The following is a 24,079-nucleotide window of genomic DNA, read 5'->3' on the forward strand; positions in this document are numbered from 1 at the left end:
CGACGCTCGAGTGCATGCTGAAGGAAGCGCGGCTGCCTCTTCGAGAATTACTTGACACAAATCAATCGGTTCGTAGCGATATTTCTCATGACTTTATTTTCTCTGCTTCTTACGAGACTGTACATTCCATCGTGAATATTTTTTTATTTTCAATACACGAAGTAAACCAAGCTCGATTAGCAGCTTTCGAGGAGGAATTTTCAACGAATTTCCTTTTTCAGCAGCTTCCTCAGCGACACAGCTCGAAATTCAATGCTTTGGTATGTATTCTGGAATATTCTGGCTAGAATTATGTAACTAAAATTACTCGCTTATAATATCTTCTGTAATATTTGAATAATGTTTAGGAAATTTATTAAATTCCTCAATATACATGGTCGCAAAACAACTTCTCAGGCGAATAATATCTTGTTGACAAGAATAAAAACGACTGTTTAATCTACTCGAAACGACGGTATATTGTACGAATTGAAACTCGCTGACATCTTAAAAATATATTAAACAGGATTTATCATATTTTAAAAAACCAAAATTTTTAATACCATTAATTTTTCTTATCTTAAAATCTTTAAAGTTGCCACATTGTTCGTTCAAGCATGTTGCAAATAATTACCCAGATTTGTAGAAAAAGCCGCTCGAGCCATCAATATCCATTAAAAACGTATTCCACGCTACAATGCTTCGTAGTTCTCGATATCTTTCATTAAGCATCCCTGCCAAACGTTCTCAAGCAGTTCTTGTTCGTTTTCAATAAAGCGAAATCATGATGAATCACGGCCGCGTACGTCAAAAGGATAGATAGAGAGAAGGACAGCGAGAATCAAAAACGAAATTTCACGGAGCGAAAGGCGAAAGAAAAACGAAACGAAAAGGAGGAAGAAGTAATGGTCGGTCCATGCGCGCAAGAGGCAAGAGGGAAAGGTCGTTGTAACCGAGCATGCGAAAGGAAAGAGAAGTTAACACGCGCGTAACGAGGATGATCCAGGCAGAATTAAAAAAATGAGTTCGAGGCGGCATATACCGCCTTGCGGTACTACAGGAATTAAAAAAAGGAGCGCGCAAGAGAAAAAAGAGCCTCTAAAAAAGAAAAAATTCGGAAGAACCTCGAAATGAACGCGACGAAGAAAGTAAAAAGGAAGAACAAGAGGATAAATTCACGATGCCATGCCGGTGACGCTTATGTAATCGACCAAACGGTGTATGTACATTACCCACTGCTTAAAAGATATTCGAACACCGATTGAATCGATCGAAACGGTTGGACGTAACAGCGATATGTGAATTTTGCGAAAGTGCACGAGTTAATTGCAAATTAATAATTGGAATCACCACTTATCGTCTTTTTGTGGAATCACCAGGCCATAATGGTAAATTACCAGCTCGAAAACATAGCGATAATATATTTTCGTTAGTCCTTTTAGAAAAATTCTGGTTAAAGTGTAACGTAAGATTGATCTTTACTTGTCAAGTAACAAAGTTCTATAGGTTTGACCGATTAAGTAAATCAGTTTCATTATCGTAAATCAGTATCATTATATAGGCTTTTTGAAATTTGAAACGCGCAATAATATTCTACCGTGGGTAGGTTTATCGTTATAAGGGATAAAATCATTGCAGTTCGATTTATCCGTAATTTTATAATTAAGATAGATCTTGTTAAAATTAAACGGTATTGCAAGCATGAAATTCATCGCGGGAAATTCAATCGCGATACGTGAGAGAGCTCGGTAACGGACTGACATTTTTACGCGTTATTTTCTAAGTATCGTTCTTTCCCTTTGGACGATGACTGCTGGATTCGTGTGGAAACGAAACGCGACAGCAGGAGAGAACGCGACGTGGCAAAAGATGCCGGTCGGAGATCGATGCAACGGAAATAAAAAGAGAACGAAACGGCGAGGTAGCCGAAGAAAAGGACGCTGAGAACGAACACCGACGAGAATCTCGTAGCCAGAGAAAAAGAGACGGAGAAATGAGTCAAGCGGTACAACACATCCCTATACGTATATACAGATATCGACAGTGTGTCTGGCCACGATTTCGCTCGGCCAGCGTCATCCGGCCAAGAGCTGAGGACGCTTAATATTACTGCACATTATGCAGATTCCGTACACCGTGTGCCTCCTCTTCGCCCTCTCTTCTTCTGCTGTTCGAGCTTGTTTCACCCCCTACCTGTTCGCTTCTCTCGTCGGTATCTCGCTGCGTGCACGGCGAACAAACGACGGCGGACTACTTCGCATGCTGCATCAGTTAGACTATGGTTAGAGTGGATGCGTTTTTTCACCAACTAACGTTCCAACGAATACGTTGAAATGACAATGTATGCAGAATCGAAGCCATGGCGTGACTCAAACTCAAGGGAAGGATATAAATCTTCGAATTACGAAGCTTCTGTCTCGTCGAGTTTCTAGGGTAGAAGAGTTTTAAACAAGCGAAAACCACTTTGTACGAAGATTACTATTTTGCAAATTGTGCCGGCTTGAAGAAAGACAAATTCAATTCTTAGAAACTTTTCAAACGAACACCGTGCACGACGTTTCGTCGTTAGAAGGATTTCTGGGATCCCCTGGATGCTAATTCCCATCTTTTCTCTTTGTCTGCCTCTTTGATTCGTCCTTTTGCTCGCGTGGAAGCCTTGGCGAGTTAGAGATGCTAGAAGAATGGGAGGGTTCGCGGAACAGAGAAGAATTTTTGTTATGCGCCGCATTAGCCTTTAGCGTTCCCGACTCTCGAATCGTATAGGTTTCAGAAGAAACTTCGTGCCGCCCTTTCCTTCTCGTTATACCATCGCAGGGATTTCATGAATTTTTACGATTTAATCATCGAAGTAAAAGCACGTGATTGATTTTCCTGACAGAACGTTGCAAAAAGCACCGACGTCGTTTATATCGATTTAATATATTTAATCACCGATAAAAATTTCGTTCGCGTAGTCATGGGTATAAATGGGTTAATGTTGATAATTTCGCTGAGAAAGTTCGACGAGTTCGGCACTACACCGATACCGGTCTCAGAACGAATTGGACCGGTTCGGGCCAATCTGAACTGAAAATCGGATTGCATAAAGCAACGGGGGACGACGTCTGCTTCGCGGTATCGCAATTAATCGCGCGTATAAAGGCTCCTCATATTTTTTTTCTACCACTCCTTAAAGGAGCGCTGGAAAGTTTAACTTGGCGTATCTTTCGCGTTACGTGACTGTCCGAAGTATGAATTATTCTTTTTGTAAAATATGCTCACGGATATAATCAGTCATCGTTTGACATATCTTTACGAAATTCTGGTTCAAAGGGAAAGTATTTAATAATTTATCGCTGGTGCAGCCGTGTTACCGATACGATGTTCGACCGATATCTGTATCGCTTGCGATACGTTTTACACGCACCGTTCGCAAAATCTCTTATCTGCGAAATGTCGGAAGCTACGTTATCAAGAAATTTCAGCACCGCTTTTTAATGCCCCTCCTGAATAATCCAAAACTCGTTCCAAGCGTTCATTAACCCATAAATACCGTAGTGTTTCCAATTAAAGAATAAACCAGTAAGAGTGCATATCGACCGACCACAATAGCAGATATGTACCGGTATATCCAGCACGGAACACGGTCAAGTTGGATTATTGTCGACGAGAAGCAATGTTGGTTATCGTTATCGCGGTGAAACGCCTAACTAAGCGTCACGTTGCTTTTCACCGGAGGCAACGCGCAACGAATCGAGCCCTCCCTAGTACTAGCCAACAACGATTACCCGCGAATGGCTTTATCGTCTCTCAGATTTCCCGCTTACAACGCAAAGGGTGATTCCCCGATAGACTCGTTTGCGTAAGTCGAGCCACGTCTCTTTACTTTACGCGAATCGCATTGATCATAAACGTACAGATCGCTATCAATCGATGAAAATATTCGCAGCGGTAGGAATTCCCGTGAATACTCGCATCGAAGTGAGAAATTTTCCTTCGAACGTTCCACAGTCACGACTTTGCTGCGGGTATTTCAAAATCAAAAATATTCTGAAATATCTCCCAAATAAAATCGCTAAAAATGAGCAAACAATGTAACCTGATATTATCGTCGAACTTTATATAAATACTGGCACAACCCGTTTACCACGCAACTTGCAAGATAACAATTAGAATACTTAACGACTGAAAAAGTACACTCGAAACGAGCTTCTCTTCGAGACTGCAGAAATCCCCTGCAGTTGAATCGCAGGAAAATTCCAAGTATCGAATTCATTCTATCGCCGGACACGGGATCGTGCGTTCACCATGGAACACGAACCCCATGGCATAACGCCGTACGTTCGATAAGAGCTGTACCGCGATCTCGCCGTGAATACGCGCGTTACCTGCCCGAGTAGAACTTGTTTAACAATACGTTAATTCCACGTCGCCGTACACCGACCATTGTTGGCGTGCATTTATCGGTCGAATGTCCGGCATTGCAATCGTAATCAGTTGGGTGGTGCCCTGTTCACAGAACGACGAAGGGATGGGGGAAATTAAAGTGGCGCGTTAAACCCGCCGGGTGTAATTTGCTCGAGAGAGGCTTCTCTTTCCGTTCGATAAACGAGGAAAGTCGAGCGTTGCCGTCTTTAAAATAGAAACACGCGACGAACGGTTTTTAAAAATCAGCCGGATAAAAGGCGCAAGTACGACGGAGGCAGATAATTAAAAAATTTTGTCGATCGTGTATCGTATTCTGAGAACGAAGAAAATTCGAATTCAATTATCTTCGTATCTCGATTGGAAAAGGATCAGTGCTTAAAATTTCGTGTCACTGGAACGAGATATCGTGGTAATCGACCGATTGGAATACGGTGAAATTAAAGCGATCTAATGAATTCGCGTTTCTGTCCTATTAACGCGACAAGATGTATCGTTCTAAAAGGATTGGTTGATTATTAAAGTTATTATTGACATACTTTATTCTTGATCATCTACGATGGTTCATAATATCTGCCATAGGAAAATTTTATATTACTCATATACGAGGAAGGAGAAACTGACCTTATTCTTAGTCTTTTTTTTTTTTTTATTTCGAGTAAAAAGTGGTGAGATTTTGAAATTATCTACTATCGTTTCCTTTACTCCATGCTGCCATATAAAGTCACAGAATTACGAAGTCTGTTATTTTACTCATACAAGAACGATATGTTATAACATGCGAAAAACTTGGAACGATTTAGTTGGTAAAGCTTCTTCGCGACGATCCAAGAAAAAAGGAACTGTTTAGAAGGTTTTACGGTAAATGTGACATCATAGATCCAGGAACCTAAACGGTATAATATAAATATTTGGACCAACGGATCTCGTAAACGTCCGCTATTCGGTGAAAACTGAGAACTGGTGGCATATGCTGGAACATGCTCTTCGCGATTACGTTAACACCATCATTTCACAAGTTCTGAAGATATCTCAAAGATACTTTATCATCCTTTTACTTATACGCTTTTAGTTCTGTAGTATTACTGCCGGTAGGCGGGGAGAAAGGATAGAAATGTTCTAATATACGTAACTTAAGAAATCGTATAAGAAGATAAGTGTAAGTTACTTGTACGTGAGATTATTATTACAGAGAATATACAATATCAAATCAAAATATACAATAACAATACAATTTAAAATCACGATTAAGCATATTTAGAAAGATTAAGAAACTGTAAAATTCAAGCAAAACAAAAAGTACTCTAATCATCGTTACTTTTAATGCAAATTATTAAAAACCAGATTATCTAGAGTTGTGAACAATTAAGAGAGCAAAGGAAATTCTCAAACGATTAGGATTAACAAGTGTAAAATTCACGACAAATTTTATCCTTAAGTCGTATTAAAGTTGACACATGTAACGTGAAACAGAGTGATATTAAGGGAAGAAGTAGGACAATTAATTTCTTAGATATCACGTTCAATATTAAAACAGCGATTCCATTGGCGTGGATACATATTCATAACGCATAAACTTGCCGACAAGGACAGTCTTCTCAGCTTAAGTGGTGCACTTCGTTCACGATGTATTGTAGATTATCAGTTAAAACGTGTAACACAGTATGTGTTCTGTTGTGTCGTTTAACGCGTCCTTTACCATTGGTGGAATATACGAGAGCAATATATTCTCCTGTCTATACCTTATATACAAGGTGTTAAACAAGCAACTTGCGCACAATGATAATCTAGTTAATATCTGCTGATATTTAAGCAAAAATCGATAGAGATCGATTTAAAGCATAAGAAAAATTCTCAGGTAAATTTATACAAACTTGAAGGGTGAAACGTTTGAACGTAAAATACTTTAATAATATAGGTAGTAGGAGGTTTAAGAATATTTCACTGAAATTTACGTTTTAGGTACTAAGTATGTAGGTTAAAAGGAAAAATCAATACAGAGACGAATAGTACTTCAGAAAATAATTGCTAAAGCGAACGCTTCCGCCTAGCTTTATTGACTAAAGTCTAACAGGAAGCTAGTCATCTAACATTACCTGTTCAGCTCTGAAATTCTATTTTGCACGATGTAACGTCTAATATTATTTCCTTCGTTCGAAGTAATAATTTTCATATTTGCACTATGTATTTGCAATTTTAGGGACGCGACGAGGACTGATTTAAGGAAACGAGTAAGAACAAAAATCGAATTATCCGATTATTTCCTGAAAAGTGCTGAAAAGAAAAACGTTGCTGCTCTTCGAACTTTTGTGTCAGACAAAACGGCATTTAATACTTGCAAAACACTTTCACGTGAAATTCGAATGTAAGATCACGCGTATTAACGACGATTTCTTTAAATTTTCGTCGAACATAAGATAACATAATTTTTTAACCATAAAGGATCGCGATCGATACGAAAAATAAGTGAAAGAGGTTGATACAAATTTATATGTATTTCAATGAATAAATTCAACGAAGAATTTTTCCACTGTTGAAATTCGTGAGACGGGGCAGGACGTAATTCGCGATAGATCGTCCTCATGCGTAATCGCGAAATTATGTCACTTGCGAACGCGACTCTCGTCCAAGCTGGAATATTACGTCATGCCGATGGCTAAGAGCAAGCAGACACGCTGCGAGCATTACATATTTGGAAGATCGTTTCGCGACGAGGTCATCATACAAAAATGAACATCGCGACAGATAAGACGGCTCGAAGATCGAAATCCGCAAAGAGTTACGGTCTCGCTTTATGTAGGACCCATGTGCCGAGTCATTTCGTACAAGCTCACCTACTTTCTTAAAAAACATACCGTTTATTTTTTTTCACTCGAAACTTATATGGAGTTGTCTGGCAATTGCCGATGCCAGTAATTCATTCTTAAAATGCATAGACGAAATGTGAAATCGAAATTTTAGTTGTTCCTTATCTGTCTCGAAAATCAAAACGAGCGTTTTCAATTATGTTTTAATCAATCGTATTTTTCTTACATGTTTTAACTTGAGAGATGTACGAAGGAATCATTGATAATATGCACGATCGCTCGTTTTAATTTTATGACAAATCTTCGTTTGCTAATATTAATTTTTATTATGTATCTGATGGACTTCCGTGAGAAATTTACCTGATTAACTTTTATTGGTGTAATAATAGCCGACTGTTTTCAAAAAGTCATTTATTTAATTTTATACCAGATTATCTTCAAAGAATATTTTACTCTGCCGATATATTAATGTGATTTGAGATATACTTTCCTTGGATTTCAGTAATGAATTCCAAGATTTGAACGAAACTACTATACAATCTTATCTGCAAGACTACGATAGTCAGACTCAAATTTCTTCGAAATTCCTCTCTTCACATTTATTATTTCGTAATAACTCTTTAAAAAATGCGATTCTGTTCCATTTACGTACATCATTATCGACGATCAATTCTTAGAAAGAGATTAAGAAGTTTACGATCCGCCGATCAAATGATCGAAAGTTCATCATCGACCGCATGTTGCGGTAAATACGGTCCTCGCAAAACTCCAAAGCCACGGGGATACCTTGACACATGATTAAAAACAAGGTGACTTGTCACAACCAATCACGTAGGTGGCATTAAACTGATGCATTAATGCAACAGTGACCTTGATTTCGCGCAGTCTTTGCGATCGTGGGTGGTAACTGAAGTGCAGATTCGCTTTTTCTTCTGTTACATAAATCCTTGTCATTAAAATATTCCAGCGTTCCGGCTCGAATTACCGGATTCTATTTAAAAAAGTAACTGCCCGCAGTCTTTTTCGATAAACAGTTCGCCCGTGGACTGGATTTGAACTTGTAAATATTTTTGCCAACTGTTCGAACGATTCCTGGTAGTATCGAAACCATACAGAAAAGTCAATAAAAGTAGAGAAAAAGCTTTGATGTATCGCCTAATGAATTAACCATTTCCTTTCCTCTTTCTCTTTGTATATTTCAACAGATTTAACGCGATTGAATTAACGTAAGTCGTATTTCTTTCAACGACATAAATACAATTTCGCTATACAGAACATTATTTTAACGAGTTAGAATATTACACATTTTGCGAATATCGTGGAATGTTAATAATAAAGAAAAATGTTCAAATTTATTCTCTGAGAACACCGTAATACAAGAAAGGATAAAAAGTTCGCTGAAACTCATTTTTCGAAGCTTAAATAACACAGAACGCAAGATATGATTACACGAGTTCAAAATAACTTTGGAATTCTTAAGCGGAAAGCTTGTTTATCACGCTTAAAGTGACGTATAGTTGCTGCGAGCCACGAACTAGGAGGATATTCTAACAAGCCGGTAAGGTGAACGCTCGAAATTTCTAAATTCGACTATTCCAACAAACATCGGAGCACCTGAATAACCAACCACTAGGCGAATAACCGAAGAAACACAAACGTGGCCGCTCCATTTTTCGATATAAAAGATCCGCTGCAATGAATCCGTGTCTCGCACGTGCGAACGTTATTATTCGTACGCACATTACGTTATTTATTCGTGCAGAGACCAAGATAATGTTGTAGAACGATGAAAAAATGGCGAAGAAAGAACACGTGTCTTGTATGTATGTACACACATCGTACCGGGGTTTCTTCGAAAGCTGGACGTTGGTCGTTCTTAAAGTCTCGTTGACATAAGCAGAACAGCTTTCATCCTCCGAAACAAACGCGTGCGATTACATTTTTCTTCTCTTTCGCGTTATTCAAACAGATACGGTCGTCCTTCGAGATGCGGTGGCGTATGTTATTCGCAAATTAACATCCGTAAGCTGGTGTTGTCTCGACGAAATCGTGATGGAATTTTAGAGACATAAACTTAAACCTTTCAGGGCCAAATTTTATTTAGACGAAGAGGAAAATGTAGCTTTATCGATCATTAATAACAGGAACGTATCTTGTATGTTGATGTTTTTGTAAAGAAGAGACTAATAATATGTAAAATAATTAACAATAATCAAACAACAACTAAAAGAATTAATAAGTTATGTTGCAATTTCACGATGTTGTTACAGATCTGCAGAGATTCGTACAAATGCGATTGCAAGGGGATAAAAGGTACAGCAGGTTTCCCTGGTATCACTGGACCTCAGGGACCAGAAGGACTTCCTGGTGACATCGGACCAGATGGGCCACCTGGTCCAAAAGGTGAAAAAGGTGCTGCTGGAGAATATGGTGGTACAGGAGAAAAGGGCTACAGGGTAAGCGAACAGTCGTATCTCACGATATTATTCACGTTGAAAATTGCATGATTTAAATAGGATTATTAATCAGTTTTACAATTATTCAACCGCATATATCCATAATCAATAATTTCAAAATACATAGAAGAAAAATATCTTTATTCCAATTCTTACTCATATAATGTGTGAATAATCCAAAGGTAAATCTGGATGATGATATTCGAGTCGCTAGAAAACCGAAAAGTTGACAAATCCCATAAGTTAAGTTGCATGAAAAATAATATCGATCAGTTTGGTTTTTAAAGGGCCGAGTTATATCGCGTATATTGTAAATCGAGAAAAGTCGTATCGTATTACGTTCAACCGAAACGTACGATTGCTTAAACAATTTTGATAGAGGCAGGCTTTTTAGTAACTGACGCAATTACATCGTAAAATACTTAATGAGGGCTACAGATGCCTCGTCTTCTTCTTCTTTCTATGTTTCATCTTTTTTTTTCTTTTTTTTTTTTTTATCACCATGAGTCAAACTCAACATCGTGGGTGTATTAGCAGAAAATAAAATACGGGGAAATTATGTGAATCCGTGGTATCGCAGCTGCTTCTTAATTGCTTCCGCAGTCCGTAACCGTCGAGAAGTGCCTAAATTGGTCCTCCAGAATTGGGCGAAATATTTATTCCTTCATGGGCAGCCATGATTAAAAATACGGTACTTGTTACATCGATCACTTTAATTCTGCATTACCATATTTTAATTAAAAAATTCTTTAAAATCAATTCAACGCATGGCTAATAATTCCAAAAGTATCCAATAATTCCGTAATAACTGCATTCTGAAATTGTGATCTTCAAAATTCTTCGAAAGAAAAATTTCATATACGAATACTGTTAGGTTGTCCGAAAAGTGTCTTTCTTTTACAGACACGTCTTTTACAACGACGCATCATTATACAAAACATGAAACCTAATCTGTCGAACGTGTTGTAATCTTTATCTTGATAGAACAAAATCGATCATACGTAATTCGATAAGATAATAGAAAACGAAAAACGTTGTGCATGCATTGTTTCCTTATAAAACGAAAGAAACTTTTCGGACGACTTAATAATACGTAATATATCGCAGTTAAAAATTGAACGCTTAAAAATGACACGAATAAATAATGCGTATACGTGTAAAAGAAATAGTAGAATATCAAGATCGAACATAACTGTACGTCTAAAAATGAAAAAATCCACTTCTCTTTTGCTAAAACTGCATAAACCGAATACGCGGAAGGAACACAATCGAAATCGCATAGCGGGATTATCGTATTCTCTCCATTTGTTCAGCTAACGAGGATACCAGAGCCGCTTTTTTCGGTTCGATTTTCGATGAAATTGTTGCTGAGTACGCGTGTACGCGTTCAAAAGGGGGATTAAAAAAGAGCGGTATGGCGTCAGCCTCCAGAAACGGAGCGTTTCCAAATGCGGAGAACGAGAAGGAATTACCGCGGAACTCCCACAAAGTCCGCCCGCACTCGATCCTCGTGCACACAAGTACCGCGAATCCATTCTTTCGCAACCCGAACCCGATACAATATGATGGAACATTACACCATGACGAGAAACAGAAATGATTCGTCTTCGACGAAGAGCTGACTCGGGACGAGACAGAGAAAATAAGGAGAGTTCGTACGTTACGAACCGTATCCAATCACGCTGTCTCACGATCGATGATGTCGCCCGTCATCGCGATCAACGATCGTCGATCGTTGCGGTCGAGGATTGAAGTTGAAGTTCGATGGCAAATAGTTGAAGTTGATATTGATATAATATTTGTTTTTCCAGTTCATCTTTTTCGCTGGTTCTCTGATCTTTCAAAATCTCGTGAAATTTTAGAGAAACACCACGATAAAATAAAATATACTAAATATACTAAACTGTGAATTTTTATGGATTTATGGGAAATTTGAAAGTGGGATAATGCTCAAAGTACACGTAATAAGCAAAGATGTCGTACGATTATGCAAGTTACGAAAAATTACATTAAAAAATCAGGTCACAAGAAGAATAGAGGATGCAGCAACGAGGTGATAAGGACCTTTATCAAAACCATGCGAAATATTGCGGAACCATGTTAAGAGAATGCTACTTCACGGTTGCGCAGTCGACTCCTTAATGAACATCTATCAGTTTGCGGCAAGATAAGACTTTACGAGCACATTTTTCTCTTTTTTACGACACATACGGATTGCATCTTTTACATCGGGACGCCGGCGGCTCCAAACGAGTCATCTGGATGACGTCATGGCCCTTTCTGGTACCACTGCATCGAGAGCGACCTTTTCGACCGCTGCAACGTTGCCAGTATCCCCGATTTTCTTCGTCGCTTCTGACCTTTTTTACGCAGCTTAAAAAGATGCCATAAACGGAACAAATGATAATTTTATTGAACTTTATGATGATAATAATTCTTCTAGGTAACTAATTTATTAAATCGTTGGTATCAGAATATTTAGAGGATCGCTTCGAGGTTGACCATTTATTTTGGAACAAATTATAATACAGCGTTAATATAAATTTGTAGAATACTTTTGGTAGTAGAAAATTGATCGCAGTAGATGTTATAAATTTAAGCTAGAAGCGGATCCTATCAAACAATTTCTAATTAATTATCGTGATTAGCGTTGTCTCTTATCGCACATTTTATATTACCAAGGTAAAATGCAATAAAGTAGGAACCAATCGAAAATGGTACATTTTCCTCCCGTAAAATTAAATTATTTCACCGTTTACAAGATAAATTAAATTTTACGCAGTTAAATACTTTACTTAAAGAAGACATTTAAATAAACTGATACCAAATTACAAAGAATGTTAAGTTCTTCCAACTTGATAATAAACTTTCCCGTTAACGGCACAACGATTGATATCGGATTAATCATCAAATCATAAAATTCTAAAATAGTAATAACCGCCAACGACAATGAATTCACGATGAACCGTAATGACATTTCTTCCAATAGCGCGATATTTCTTCATAGGACGATGTTATTTTTTCACAGAATTACTCAATATCCATTCGATAACCGTACGTCATTACTGTCTAAAAACATCGATTTGCAGCTAGATGTAGGAGGAATAACGATCTCGTATATTTCCACGCAGTTTCTAGAAACGTGGGTTGGACAATAAAGGTTGGTCGTGACAATAAAACGAAGGATACGCATAATTTTTTCATTTATTCAAAAATATTCGTTAAATATCTGGCCGTAAGAGCAAAGTAGAAATCTCGAGCGGTCGTATGTAAATTTCATCGGGCTCATCGTTGGCCTGACGATCGTAAATCTTCCGGTACCATTCGCCATGGCGACCATAAAGTCGAGGCTGACGCACTCGATTAACCCGATCGTTGTTTCGACGTCGCTGGTGTTCGCAGTTAACCTTCGCGTAACGATGTTCCCAGTTTCTCTAATTTTCTAGCCGCGTATCGAGTTCAATTCAAACGAACTACAGCTTTGAGAATCTTTTTCTCTCGCTGGTAGATTCGCACGAAACGTGTCGTAAAAGGAACGCGCGCGCGAGAACACGCTGACGTCATGGTCCTTTCTGGAGAACGGATGCTGTGTTCGATGGTACCGCACTGACGCGACACTTTATCGAGCAACAAGTGAAAAAATAAACATTCCTCTTCGTGGTTATTTCGCGATACCACTCCACTTGAAAGAAGATTTCTGCTCGTGCGATGTCGTATAGAGTGGTACCATCGAATAGGAATATTTCTGCGCGTTAATAAGATATTTCTTCCAATCGATGGATAAACTTCTTCTTCCGTGTAATATCGAGACTTTTTCGATAGATCGTTTGACGTAAGTTTTAAACTTATACCGGTAAAAAATGTTACGCGATTAATAGTCTTTGGTTGTGAATTTTATTAACTGAAAAATTATGCAGTTAAAATATCTTTAATACATATATGTGTCGTTACAAAAATATTGTTCCCGCTTAGAGAACATATTCCGAAAATTTCTCAAATTTGAGAAGAATATGAAAGAATCGTTACCGATATGTACGATGTTTCGTTCGTACTACAAAAAACGAAAAGTACTAGCAGAAAAAATTTCTTTCAAAGTCTTTTTTAAAACGACATTGAACCACAAACAATTAGAGAACCGAGGTAGGATTAAAAAGTAGAATATATCTCTAAACCGCGTAATAAAATATGAAAATAACGAATTGCGCCAATCTGGAAGATCAAAACTGACGTGCGAAATTTCGAAAGTACGCACGAGCTTCCCCCACGTTCAAAATCCATGTAAGAGCGACACGATCACAAAACCGATCGAAATAAACTCGACGCAGCTTGTAAAAAATGACTCGATTGAAAAATTATTCGGTGCAGTGGTGTCGCCAGAGGCGAACAAAAGCTGCAGACCTCGTTCCGAAATTACCACCGAAGTGGTGGGAATGGCACAATTCTGCGCTTTGGGTTAACAATTCGGCCCGACGGTTCAGGACGTAGGCGTTAATGATAAATTGCAGCATCTCGCCTTCCTCGCGTTTGGCATTGATCCCTATCTACGTAACGATTACCCAGATATTACATATTACAGGCATACCCACGTGCCACGACTATTTTGTACGAACTAACCGATGAAATCGTCGTCTACGTCGTTGTCTCGTTATCAGGATTGACACGAATTAACAGAAACGCGGGCCTTTCCTATTGCAGTTCCGCCCCGAGATTACTCGATTCCTGCTTCCTTGCGCTTTTCGTAGCGTTAGTTGTCGCGACGCGTCGGTTTGATAGACGAGTGACACACATAAAAAAAAAAAAAAAAAAAGAAATAGCCAATTTCGAGAGAAAAAGTAAAATTACGTAAGTTCCTTAAGAAGTTTGTAGCTTTTCGATATGGAGTGCTATGGTAGATTTTAGTAAAGTTGGAGGAGATGAAAAAGAAAATAGGCTGGACCAAATCTATTAATAACCGACGAAGATTTCCTACACGGTAAACAATTAGAAAAATCTAAGGTCGTCCATGTGGGGATCGTCAAGCTGATCAAAGAGCAAACTAAAAGGCGACGAGAAAATACACGAGGTAGGAAAAAAGGAAACAGAAGTGCACGCCCACGCGGTAAAAGAGACGGCGACGTTGACGAGGCTGGGACGAGCACGTGTAACCCCTGTTTTGTTTCGCTTGAACGAAGTAGGGTATCTAAGCGCCGATAAAGAAATCTCCGTTTCACCGACGATACGCCTCTCTCTGCCATGCGGCTATCCTCCTTTGATACTGAACCTACGTGCCATTAACCCCTCGTGACATTCGCACTTTGTACCACCCCATCGTCGATAGCCCAACAAATTTACGTGACATTCGTTTTTATACGTGTGAATTCTCGATGATCGTTTAATCTGTTAACCGAAGCAAATAAGTCGCTCGAATTTTCCATCTTTTAAATACAAAGTTGCCTTAATTACCGATCTTCTATCTTAGGCGATGCATCGCCTCGTTTCTGTTGGAAATAATTTTGTCGTATTTATGTTTGACAGTATATTATACGATAAAAACGAGTACTCAAATTAGATCGAGATAGAACAGGCTTATTAAAAAAGCAGTATGTATTATGAAATTTATTAATCGTTGAATCCTCCTCGATAGCGGCTATATTCTTGCAATTGGGTCGAAAAATACTCGATTACTCGTAGCAATCGTGGGGCATCGATTGCTCGAGTTTCATCATTTATGTTTCGTTTGAACTCTACGATAGTGCGTGATTTGCTGATACACACTTTAAACTTGCAAGGATGTGCGTATTCGCTGACGTAACAGTTAGTTTGAAAATCATCGCATCAATTTCGTTGAATTCGATATCAGCCTCAACCTGTTGCAAAAAATACGTTAACCAAACTGATCAATTTCATCTTTTATATATTCTAATTTTCCTACTTTTCCATTTACGAGGAATCCTGTGAGCTATATCGGCTGTGTATTGCTATTTTCTGAGGTTTAAAACAATCGATTTAGAAATTAAATTATCGATATAACGAGAGATATTTTATAACTACCTGTTGCACGTAAAATTCGTTTGTCAAAAAACACGCCATAAAGCATGGGCTCGCTGGTCTGATAGGAAGATTTATTGAAAATCGCAGTAATCTCTTTCAATTCATATTCGACCCATTGTTGATTTGCCGGTACATTTCATGCAGCGATAACGGATACCGAAAGGTGATAACAGCCATAGAACGGATACACGCAGCGAAGTCCTACGCGTTCGCTCGTCTTCTCATATCGCAAAATGTGGGGGTGAGAAGCATTTCCGTTCTGCAATCATATACATATCGCTTGAATCTAATACCTCGCAGTTACTGGCAACGCTTTTACCGCGAAAAATCCGACGAATATCGAATTCGATAAAATCTACGAGATTTCGCGTATGAAAAAAAAAACTGACTTTCTTATCGTTGATTCGTCATTCGATGTAAATTGATCAAATTAATTAATTCGTAGAAAATATGTTTGCGAAAATTGAGGATTGGCTGTTGCTCGATCGAGTTTGATTACCGAACAACAAAATTTCCGACCTAATACTCGAAAACGAAAAGGGGAGACGATAAAGTATATAATAAAATAAAACTTTTTCCACGTATCGATACAGCAAACGTGTTACACCGTCTGAGATACACAGTCACAGCCACACGATAGAATATCATCAACCGGTATAATATTATTTTTAACACCAACTGAAATCATCTGAAATTTACCAAAACTAGACTCTATTCTTGGAAATCTGTTCCTACATTCTTTATCCACCGATATTTATCCCACACTTATACCGCGCAATTTCGCAAGCCTTCGCGATGTTCGCGTTCGTGCTGATTGCTCTAATCTAGCGGGCGATTTGAATCGTCTTTCTTGGCGTAAGATTTTCACGAAATTAGGTCGTCCCATTAAAAGCACGAACCGACCGAAAGACAGAAAGAGAGAGAGAAAGAGAGAGAGAGAAAAGAACGAAAAAGGGAGGATGACATACCACGCGTATTGCGATAACGCACTTCCCATTGACAGATCATTCTATGCTTCCAGCAGTGTGAAACCGGACGTCGAATGATCTCATAACCAGATACGCTCTGCCTACCCTTCCTTCCTTAACGTTTCACAGAATTTCAGCGAATAGTTTATCTGTGAACAAAAGAAGATTAAAAAGAAAAAAAAAGAGGAATTGAGGAGCTTTCTAGAAAAAATAATCCACGACACAAAATGATACATCGAGTAAAACCTTTATTCCGGCTTTTAACGTTAATTGTTCCGTGGTCGGCTTATTAGAAGTTCTTTTGATCTCGTATCAAACACGACAATTAATCTACGTACATTGTCAACAAGACGATTAATCGATCAGAACTTTTTTATTCGGGCAAAACGATGAAGTTAATCGTCTCTCGGTTGGTCCTGTCATCGGCTAGCCAACTCTGCTAATTGAGAACCGTAAACGTGTTTTATCTGTCAAATTGTACGATATTTCGACAAACGTGGGCCATCGTTCGAACGAGATTGAAAAATACGAACGTAAGTACCGCGATATTGACAAAATTGTTTGTTCGTTCGTTATTCGGTCTGTGAAGGCTCGCTCGTACATACGCAACTTCGATCAGCTTGATGTTGATATTTCGACATTTTGTGAAACGTGAATTATAAAATTGATGGTCCATGATGGTCACGCGTAGCATGAAATTTAAAGGAGAGGCTAATTACGAACGAAATTGAACGAAATGTTACAATGTTGAAATACGTCAGTATATACGTCGGTACAGACGTGTTTTAACAATGAACAAAGTTTCGTTATATGGTACGGTATTAATATAGATATACGAATCAAACATCAATATAGAAATATAGAATAATGTAAGAATAAGCAGATTCCATCAGAGAACAAGGATTTCTCCGAAATAATATGTATATGTTTTATTAAATATTTGTCGACCAATCGATTTCATTTATGAAGATTCTTTTATAAAATTTATCATCTTTACACCGAAATTACTTTTCAATCGTGCACACTTTCATCTTGGATTCGCCGGTTTCCGTTTAAGGAGAGGATTTATGACTCGTCATCCTAGATTTAACCCTTTCCCTGAGTTCACACCAGACCAATCAGTGCAAGCCCTTAAAAGGAAGTGTGTCAATTTGTATCGAGTCTGACCATATTTGGTAGGCACCGGTACCCTCTACCAACTATACTCTCTGGTACTTGCACAGTAAATTCATGTTTTCCAAAGGTGAACAACCTTCCAGCTCCTTATTTTCGATTTATTCCAAATGTCTCCGAATTTCGATAAATATTATATCATCGTCGTATAACATATCGATCGATATATATCTACTGATCCATCAATTTAAATAAATCACGTCGCCTGTTCATTACCATCGCTATAATTCTAAACGAAGATCTTTTTTAATAAGATATTCCAAATAAAACGATATTTACCCAATGCTCTGTTCCTCTATTTACGTTCATGAAACATAGCTTTTAAGGATTCTTTTCTACTTACTTCTAGGTACTTTAAAGATTGCTTTAAGTCGAAAGAAGTTTCTGAGCAGTTTCTGCTGGTCTCTCAATTTAACTACTCGGCAAAACGCATGTCGATAGGTAGCGTGGCAAAATCGATTCACCAGCAAAATATAGAAATATTCGACTCGGTACCTGTTCGGTAATATTTCAGCGGCATGCGTTTTCCCAATCATAATTAGTAAAGCACACGCAGCTTCCATGCAGGCCGTTGAAATATTGAGCAATTACAAACGATTTGTGGTCATATGAATTTATCAAGAACAATTATTGTCCGTTTTATACCCGGCCTACTTTCAGCCTCCCTTTCTTCTCTACTCCATACATATCCCTCTATCCTTGTCTTTACGTAGCTAGTTGTCCGGCTATTAATTCCACCATGCGTCTGTTCTACTATTTATTTGTTCGCTTGCGTATCTAGCTGCCTAAATACGCGCGTATCTATAGAAATAATTGAACAATATTTTTCTATCTCTTTAAAAAATCACCATTTAATTACTAAACTGTGATTTTTTATACAATTTTCATTATTCATATCAAATATTCATATTTTTATGAAATAAAGAAAACATAAAACAAACATATATTTCGCTCACTAAATATTATAACAAATACTTTGTCTATTTTACTTTTGTCTATCCTGAGCATGGTTGTATACGTATTATACTTTGCCATCCACGACGAACGTTTCGCGCACGGGCAAAAATTACGAGTCTCGGTTATCGAGTCGTTAAAAGTTTCGAAACGCGAAGCCGCGTTGATAAGAGCTGACTTTCACGCGAGGAGACGCGACGCACGCGGGCCGATTCCCATGAGTATTTCATGGGTAGCTGTCGAATCCGCTGTTATCTGACCCGAATACGAATCAGCCGCGTTTCCATATTAATTTAGTCGGCCGGCGCGCACACATTCGCGTTTCGCTTTCCTTGCGACAACTTCGAAACGTAACAGCGCGAGGGCCTCCTCGGACGCGCTCAATTAAGATAAATAATTAAGATAAATCGACGCGAACGCATAAATAATTCCGCGAATCGGTAGGCCGCTTTATAACTTTTCACTTTAACGATTGTAAATAAGAGGTGTGATTAACGTTCCGCTGAACAAGCGAGTCCCGCAATAGGTCGACGCTACATCCAGCATAGTTCATCAATTTCGGATGTCCGATATGTATAATTAAAGTGTGAAATACAGGATCGTTAACACGAATGATATATATCCGTTTTACGCCTGTTTCACGAAACGATTCGGTCCCGGCTCTCCACGTTCCATGCGAATGGCAGCGAATCTTCTATTCACTACGCATCCCTTTGTTGGAAATTTTAAATAACCGTTCCATATATACTCGCGTATATATCACACATCGATGATTCGTAAATGTATTCGGTATGATACATGAAAAACCTGTACAATATTCAAATTATTATTTTCAATACGAATTTCTTCTTAATCCTACTTCACGAATATAAAATGTATAACATTGCAATCGTGTCAGGGTGGAACAGTTCCGAGAGTCCACGAGCGATTCTGCTGTCCGTATCGGCTAATAAGTTTACGAGTTCACCAAAGATTTCTAAATGCGAGATATGGTGGCACGCCACGTGGAAACATGCGCGTGGATACCACGAATAAGACAATGGACAAAGGAAATCGATCTGATCGGCGTAGCAACGAGATGCTTGTCTCTTGGTCAGGAGGACCATTCTGGTCCACGACAGCGATCGATTCGTATCGAGCACGGAACTTTATCAAGTCTTTGTATATCTTACGGTTGATCGTGCAGATATTAAAATTCCAATTACTTTCCATGAAACAATGCTAAAGTAATTCGGATAGAACGCGTAATAGTTTACGAAGAATTTACGAAAATAGTCATCGAAATATCGTTGTAAAATCGCGTTTCATGAAAAATTTCAACGGGGAAAGAAGTGATATATAATTAGTTTACAGTCTTGTGGCACAGCATTCTCAATCAGGCGTGCTTCTTGGGAGTTGTGCAACAGGTTAACTGATAAAGCTGTTTCTTTTTTCTTTTCTTTTTTTTTTTTTACCGTTTTGTATACGTAATCACGCAAGATAAGTGCGTTAATGGTCGACGGAAGATCTGACGAAGCTAAGAATTTTCCACTACAAATAAAAATTCAAGCTAATTCGAGGATTGCGTCAAGACGCAATTCGTACTTAACGCAACGTACGCATTTTTAATGCATAATAAAATTTCCCAATGTAGTTACAGTTTCCACGAATACTTGGAAAACAAGCAAAATAGTTTATACTTTAATGCTGCATAGACAGAGATAAAGTCTAGAATAATATTATTGCCATTAATTTTCTAACTTCTATGTGTTGTTTTACATGCGTACAATTTAACTAAGATTATCTTTCCTTTATCTATCTTTCCTCTTTATTCGTTCTCTCTATATTATAATCTAGATTAATAAATCAATAAATAAGATTGAAACTTAAAGAATTTTTGTAATCGATAGATTGGAAATGCTTATGTGTCTGTAAATGTAAAGATTTGCAGAGAATCCACGTAGACATATAAAATATCCAAATTAAGAAGCTCGTTATAACATTCAATAGGAGGAACAAATGTCTATTCAGATTCTGTTTCCTTAGTTACATTGATAAAGATGTGAAGCTGCGTAGATATTCGTAGATGTAATAACCACATCGTTATTGTATGTCAAAGATAAGCGCACAAATAATCTGTAGTCGGTCGAGCACTCATCGGACACGCGTCAGGATCAAAGCGGATCCGCCGGGGGTAGTAGGAAAGTAGAGGAGGGTACAAATAACCACTCGTTCCGTGATTGCCACGCATTCACCAGAGACGAGCGAGCGTAAATGTTGCGTGAAAAGCCACGGGTAAGCTTGCGACGCGTCTCGTAAACTCCTTTTGCCCTCGTTCCACCCCTTGTCACGAGAATTAACAGAAAAAAGCTTTGCCCGTAAGAAAGCAGTTTTCGGTTTTATCTCTTCCTTCGCTTCTTCTTCCTTCGAAAACCTGTTTCCACTTCGATCTACATTTTTGCTATTTTCTTCTCCACCTAAAGTAATTCGATTCTAACGCCTCTCGTATCTTCCCGCGTTATTTTCGTCCGAACAGCATAAACTAAATTTCGTAAAATTTGTTTCCAAGCTGAGATCTATCTTCGTTGCTCGTACCTTCGATCTACGTTTCTGTCATTTTATCTTCCTACTGAAAAACTTATCTCTCAATTTCTTTCTCTTTACTAGTTTTATTCTCGATTTAACGTTCGTCGGTTAATTAACCACAACCACGAGCCGTACATCTTAATTATGCGAGTAATTCGAGTTTCGTAGGTAGAGAAACGGTGGCGGAATTGCGAGTGTGCAAATTACCGCGTGCTGCTTGCCCGGGGGACTACTTTCCGTGGGATACTCCTTTTTCGACGTGAAATGCCGTATGCATGCACATTGTTTGTCCCGTACGGTGGTTTATATGGAGTAATTGTCTTCGTTGCGCTGGACTCTGTTCCTTTCCTTCCTCCTCGTTGTTACGCTTCAGGCACGACGGATTATTATGGTACAGCACGACGGTGGTGTGTAAAGTGGTTCTTAGGAGGGTGTGAAAAATGTTTATGTGGAAACACATCGTGATGATGATGTTAAGTAGCCGAGTATGATGAAGTATGCTCTATAATTCATCGGCGTTCAACGTACAAAATTTATGATAAACGAAATTAGCAAAGCTAAAGCTTCGCGAAGATATCTAGTGGATAGGACGAATCTCTATCTCATTTCTTCAGTTGCATTCAGAAAAATGTGAAACTACGTAAACATCCGCATAGAAATTACTCGTTTCTAGGTTCGTTGCTAATTTGTATAAAAAAACAGTTTATTTATTTTCCTTCGCCATCTTATATCTTGTATTATAAGCAACATTTATAAAACAAAAATTCATAGTATTACGATCAAAGTGACACGCGATATTACGATGCAAAAGGATATTTCTATTCTTTCTGATACCTGTTCGACGTACAGCGCACCGCAGATTGTAAAAACTTTATCTATTTCGCTATTGTCGTTTGCGATGGCAACGAAATTTCCTATTGTTAGAAAAAGCAAAATAGGATAGTATACCGCTATCAATTTTTACGACTTTTACAAAACGTAAAACACGACGATCGGATTAATTTTACTAAAACCATTTTACGTTTACTTTGTTTAAAAATCTTCTAGTATGATTTCGTTCATACTACGATTAAACGCTCCGATACCGTGACGATATTCTTCTATTAATGCCTAAATAAATATAATGAAAAATTACAAGATACAGTGGCTCGCGAAATTATATTAGCAATTGTTAACGACGCATTTTATTTCACACAGAACGGAATCGCGTTATCAGCCACGAACGATCGTGCACTTTTACAAGCACCTCCAGATCAGGAAGTACACATTTGAAATGGTTGCAGTTGCACCACTGATTAGATGGCCTTCCAGCGAATCAATTGTGCGATGCAATAATCGTACTTTCGCAATTGCGACGAATCATGTACGATGTAACGTATTTAAAGAAATATGTGGTAGGCGGTGTACGCATAATTGTGAAATTTATTTTTATAGGAAAGGAAGAGTGGGTGTGATATCCTTGATGGGTCTGGTAATACTACATCCGATGTCTCGTCGAATAAGCTGATTATTGTTGCAGTCGTTGAAGAAAGAATATATGCGGTTGATAATTGCGATTTGTAATTTATAATCTGTAAGCCTATTGAAATTTCCCAACTAAAACCAATGAAAAAAAAGAAAGATATTTTATCTTTCCATGAATTTATAAACTTCCTGCACGATCTTTTCGGCGAAAATAAAAATATGAAATATTTGTCGCGAAAGATCGTGGCAGAAGTTACAATTGCAAACAGATACTCGTTCGACGAATCTGATCTCTATTTTCTTTTCAGGGTGACGAAGGTATACGAGGATTCCCTGGAGCTCCAGGAGTACCGGTTCGTAAAAATCTCCATTCCATTAAAAGTTTGTTCCTCGAGTTTCAATTTTTACATTCAAGACTCGCCTGAATTTCCAAATTTACCCGCCAGATGTTATCTAGATTCCACAAGCTATGAATTTAAATATCCCAACCAATTTGTAGACATCTTTTCTGAGTCATGCTCAACCAGCTGCACTTTCTCGCAAAATTTCCCATTAATTCTCCGCCTCTTACCATTTCTCGATAATGAATTCTCTTTGTTATTGAATTTCATTAACACGTACTAATTCAGTCGTGCAAGAGAATAATATTGGCCTTTTTAAACTATTGCACGCGTATAAAATCTGAAACTCATTGTCAGCGATAATTACGTTTTGAAATTTTCTTCTAGGAGCCAACTTTATGATCCGATCGCTTTAGCTGTAAATAAATCGATAAAGCTTCGCTGCTACGTATCTGCGTGAACTTTTGTAGAGTTGTTATTTTCGTCCCATTTTACGGGAACGATAAAAAATGGTCTTTTATCAGGAAAAAAATATTATTTACGGGAAGAAACAAAAATAGACCGGAACTTGTGCAACGAGTAGCGACGGTTACAAGATCATGCTCGTTAAATCGAATATACAAGAATTCTCATCAACGAAGATTCGGTTCGTGACTTTTTAACACTTGAATGAACGTTGAAATTTTATAAATACGATGGAAATATTTTTTTTTTACTCAAACAACACGTAACGTTAAGTACACTATTCTGAAACACGGATAATTTCTCAAAGATATAAAATGAACTTTTACCTTCGTTGAAATGACCCAAATATTCGGATTTTCCAATTTCCTAAATATTAGATTGTCGGAAAAGTGTCCTTCTTTTGCAGACACGTCTTTCACAGCGACGCATCATTATACAAACGCGAAACCTAATCTGTCGAACGTTATGATCTT

General features: G+C 38.1%; 1 protein-coding gene across 2 annotated transcripts in view; it reads left to right on the forward strand.

Annotated features, from left to right (window-relative positions):
• Positions 1-24,079, forward strand: part of LOC139995856 (uncharacterized) — a 55,715-nt gene that overhangs the window by 16,784 nt on the left and 14,852 nt on the right. Inside the window, exons 2-3 of one of the 2 annotated variants that reach the window (XM_072019742.1) lie at positions 9,461-9,646; positions 23,109-23,153. In XM_072019742.1, coding sequence (XP_071875843.1) covers positions 9,461-9,646; positions 23,109-23,153 — 231 coding nt within the window. Of the gene's footprint in view, positions 1-9,460; positions 9,647-22,820; positions 22,910-23,108; positions 23,154-24,079 lie in introns of those variants that run through there. The other variant, XM_072019743.2, reaches the window with a different exon arrangement.

The sequence above is a fragment of the Bombus fervidus genome, chromosome 16 (assembly GCF_041682495.2).
Source record: "Bombus fervidus isolate BK054 chromosome 16, iyBomFerv1, whole genome shotgun sequence".
Taxonomy (NCBI): Eukaryota; Metazoa; Arthropoda; class Insecta; order Hymenoptera; family Apidae; genus Bombus; species Bombus fervidus.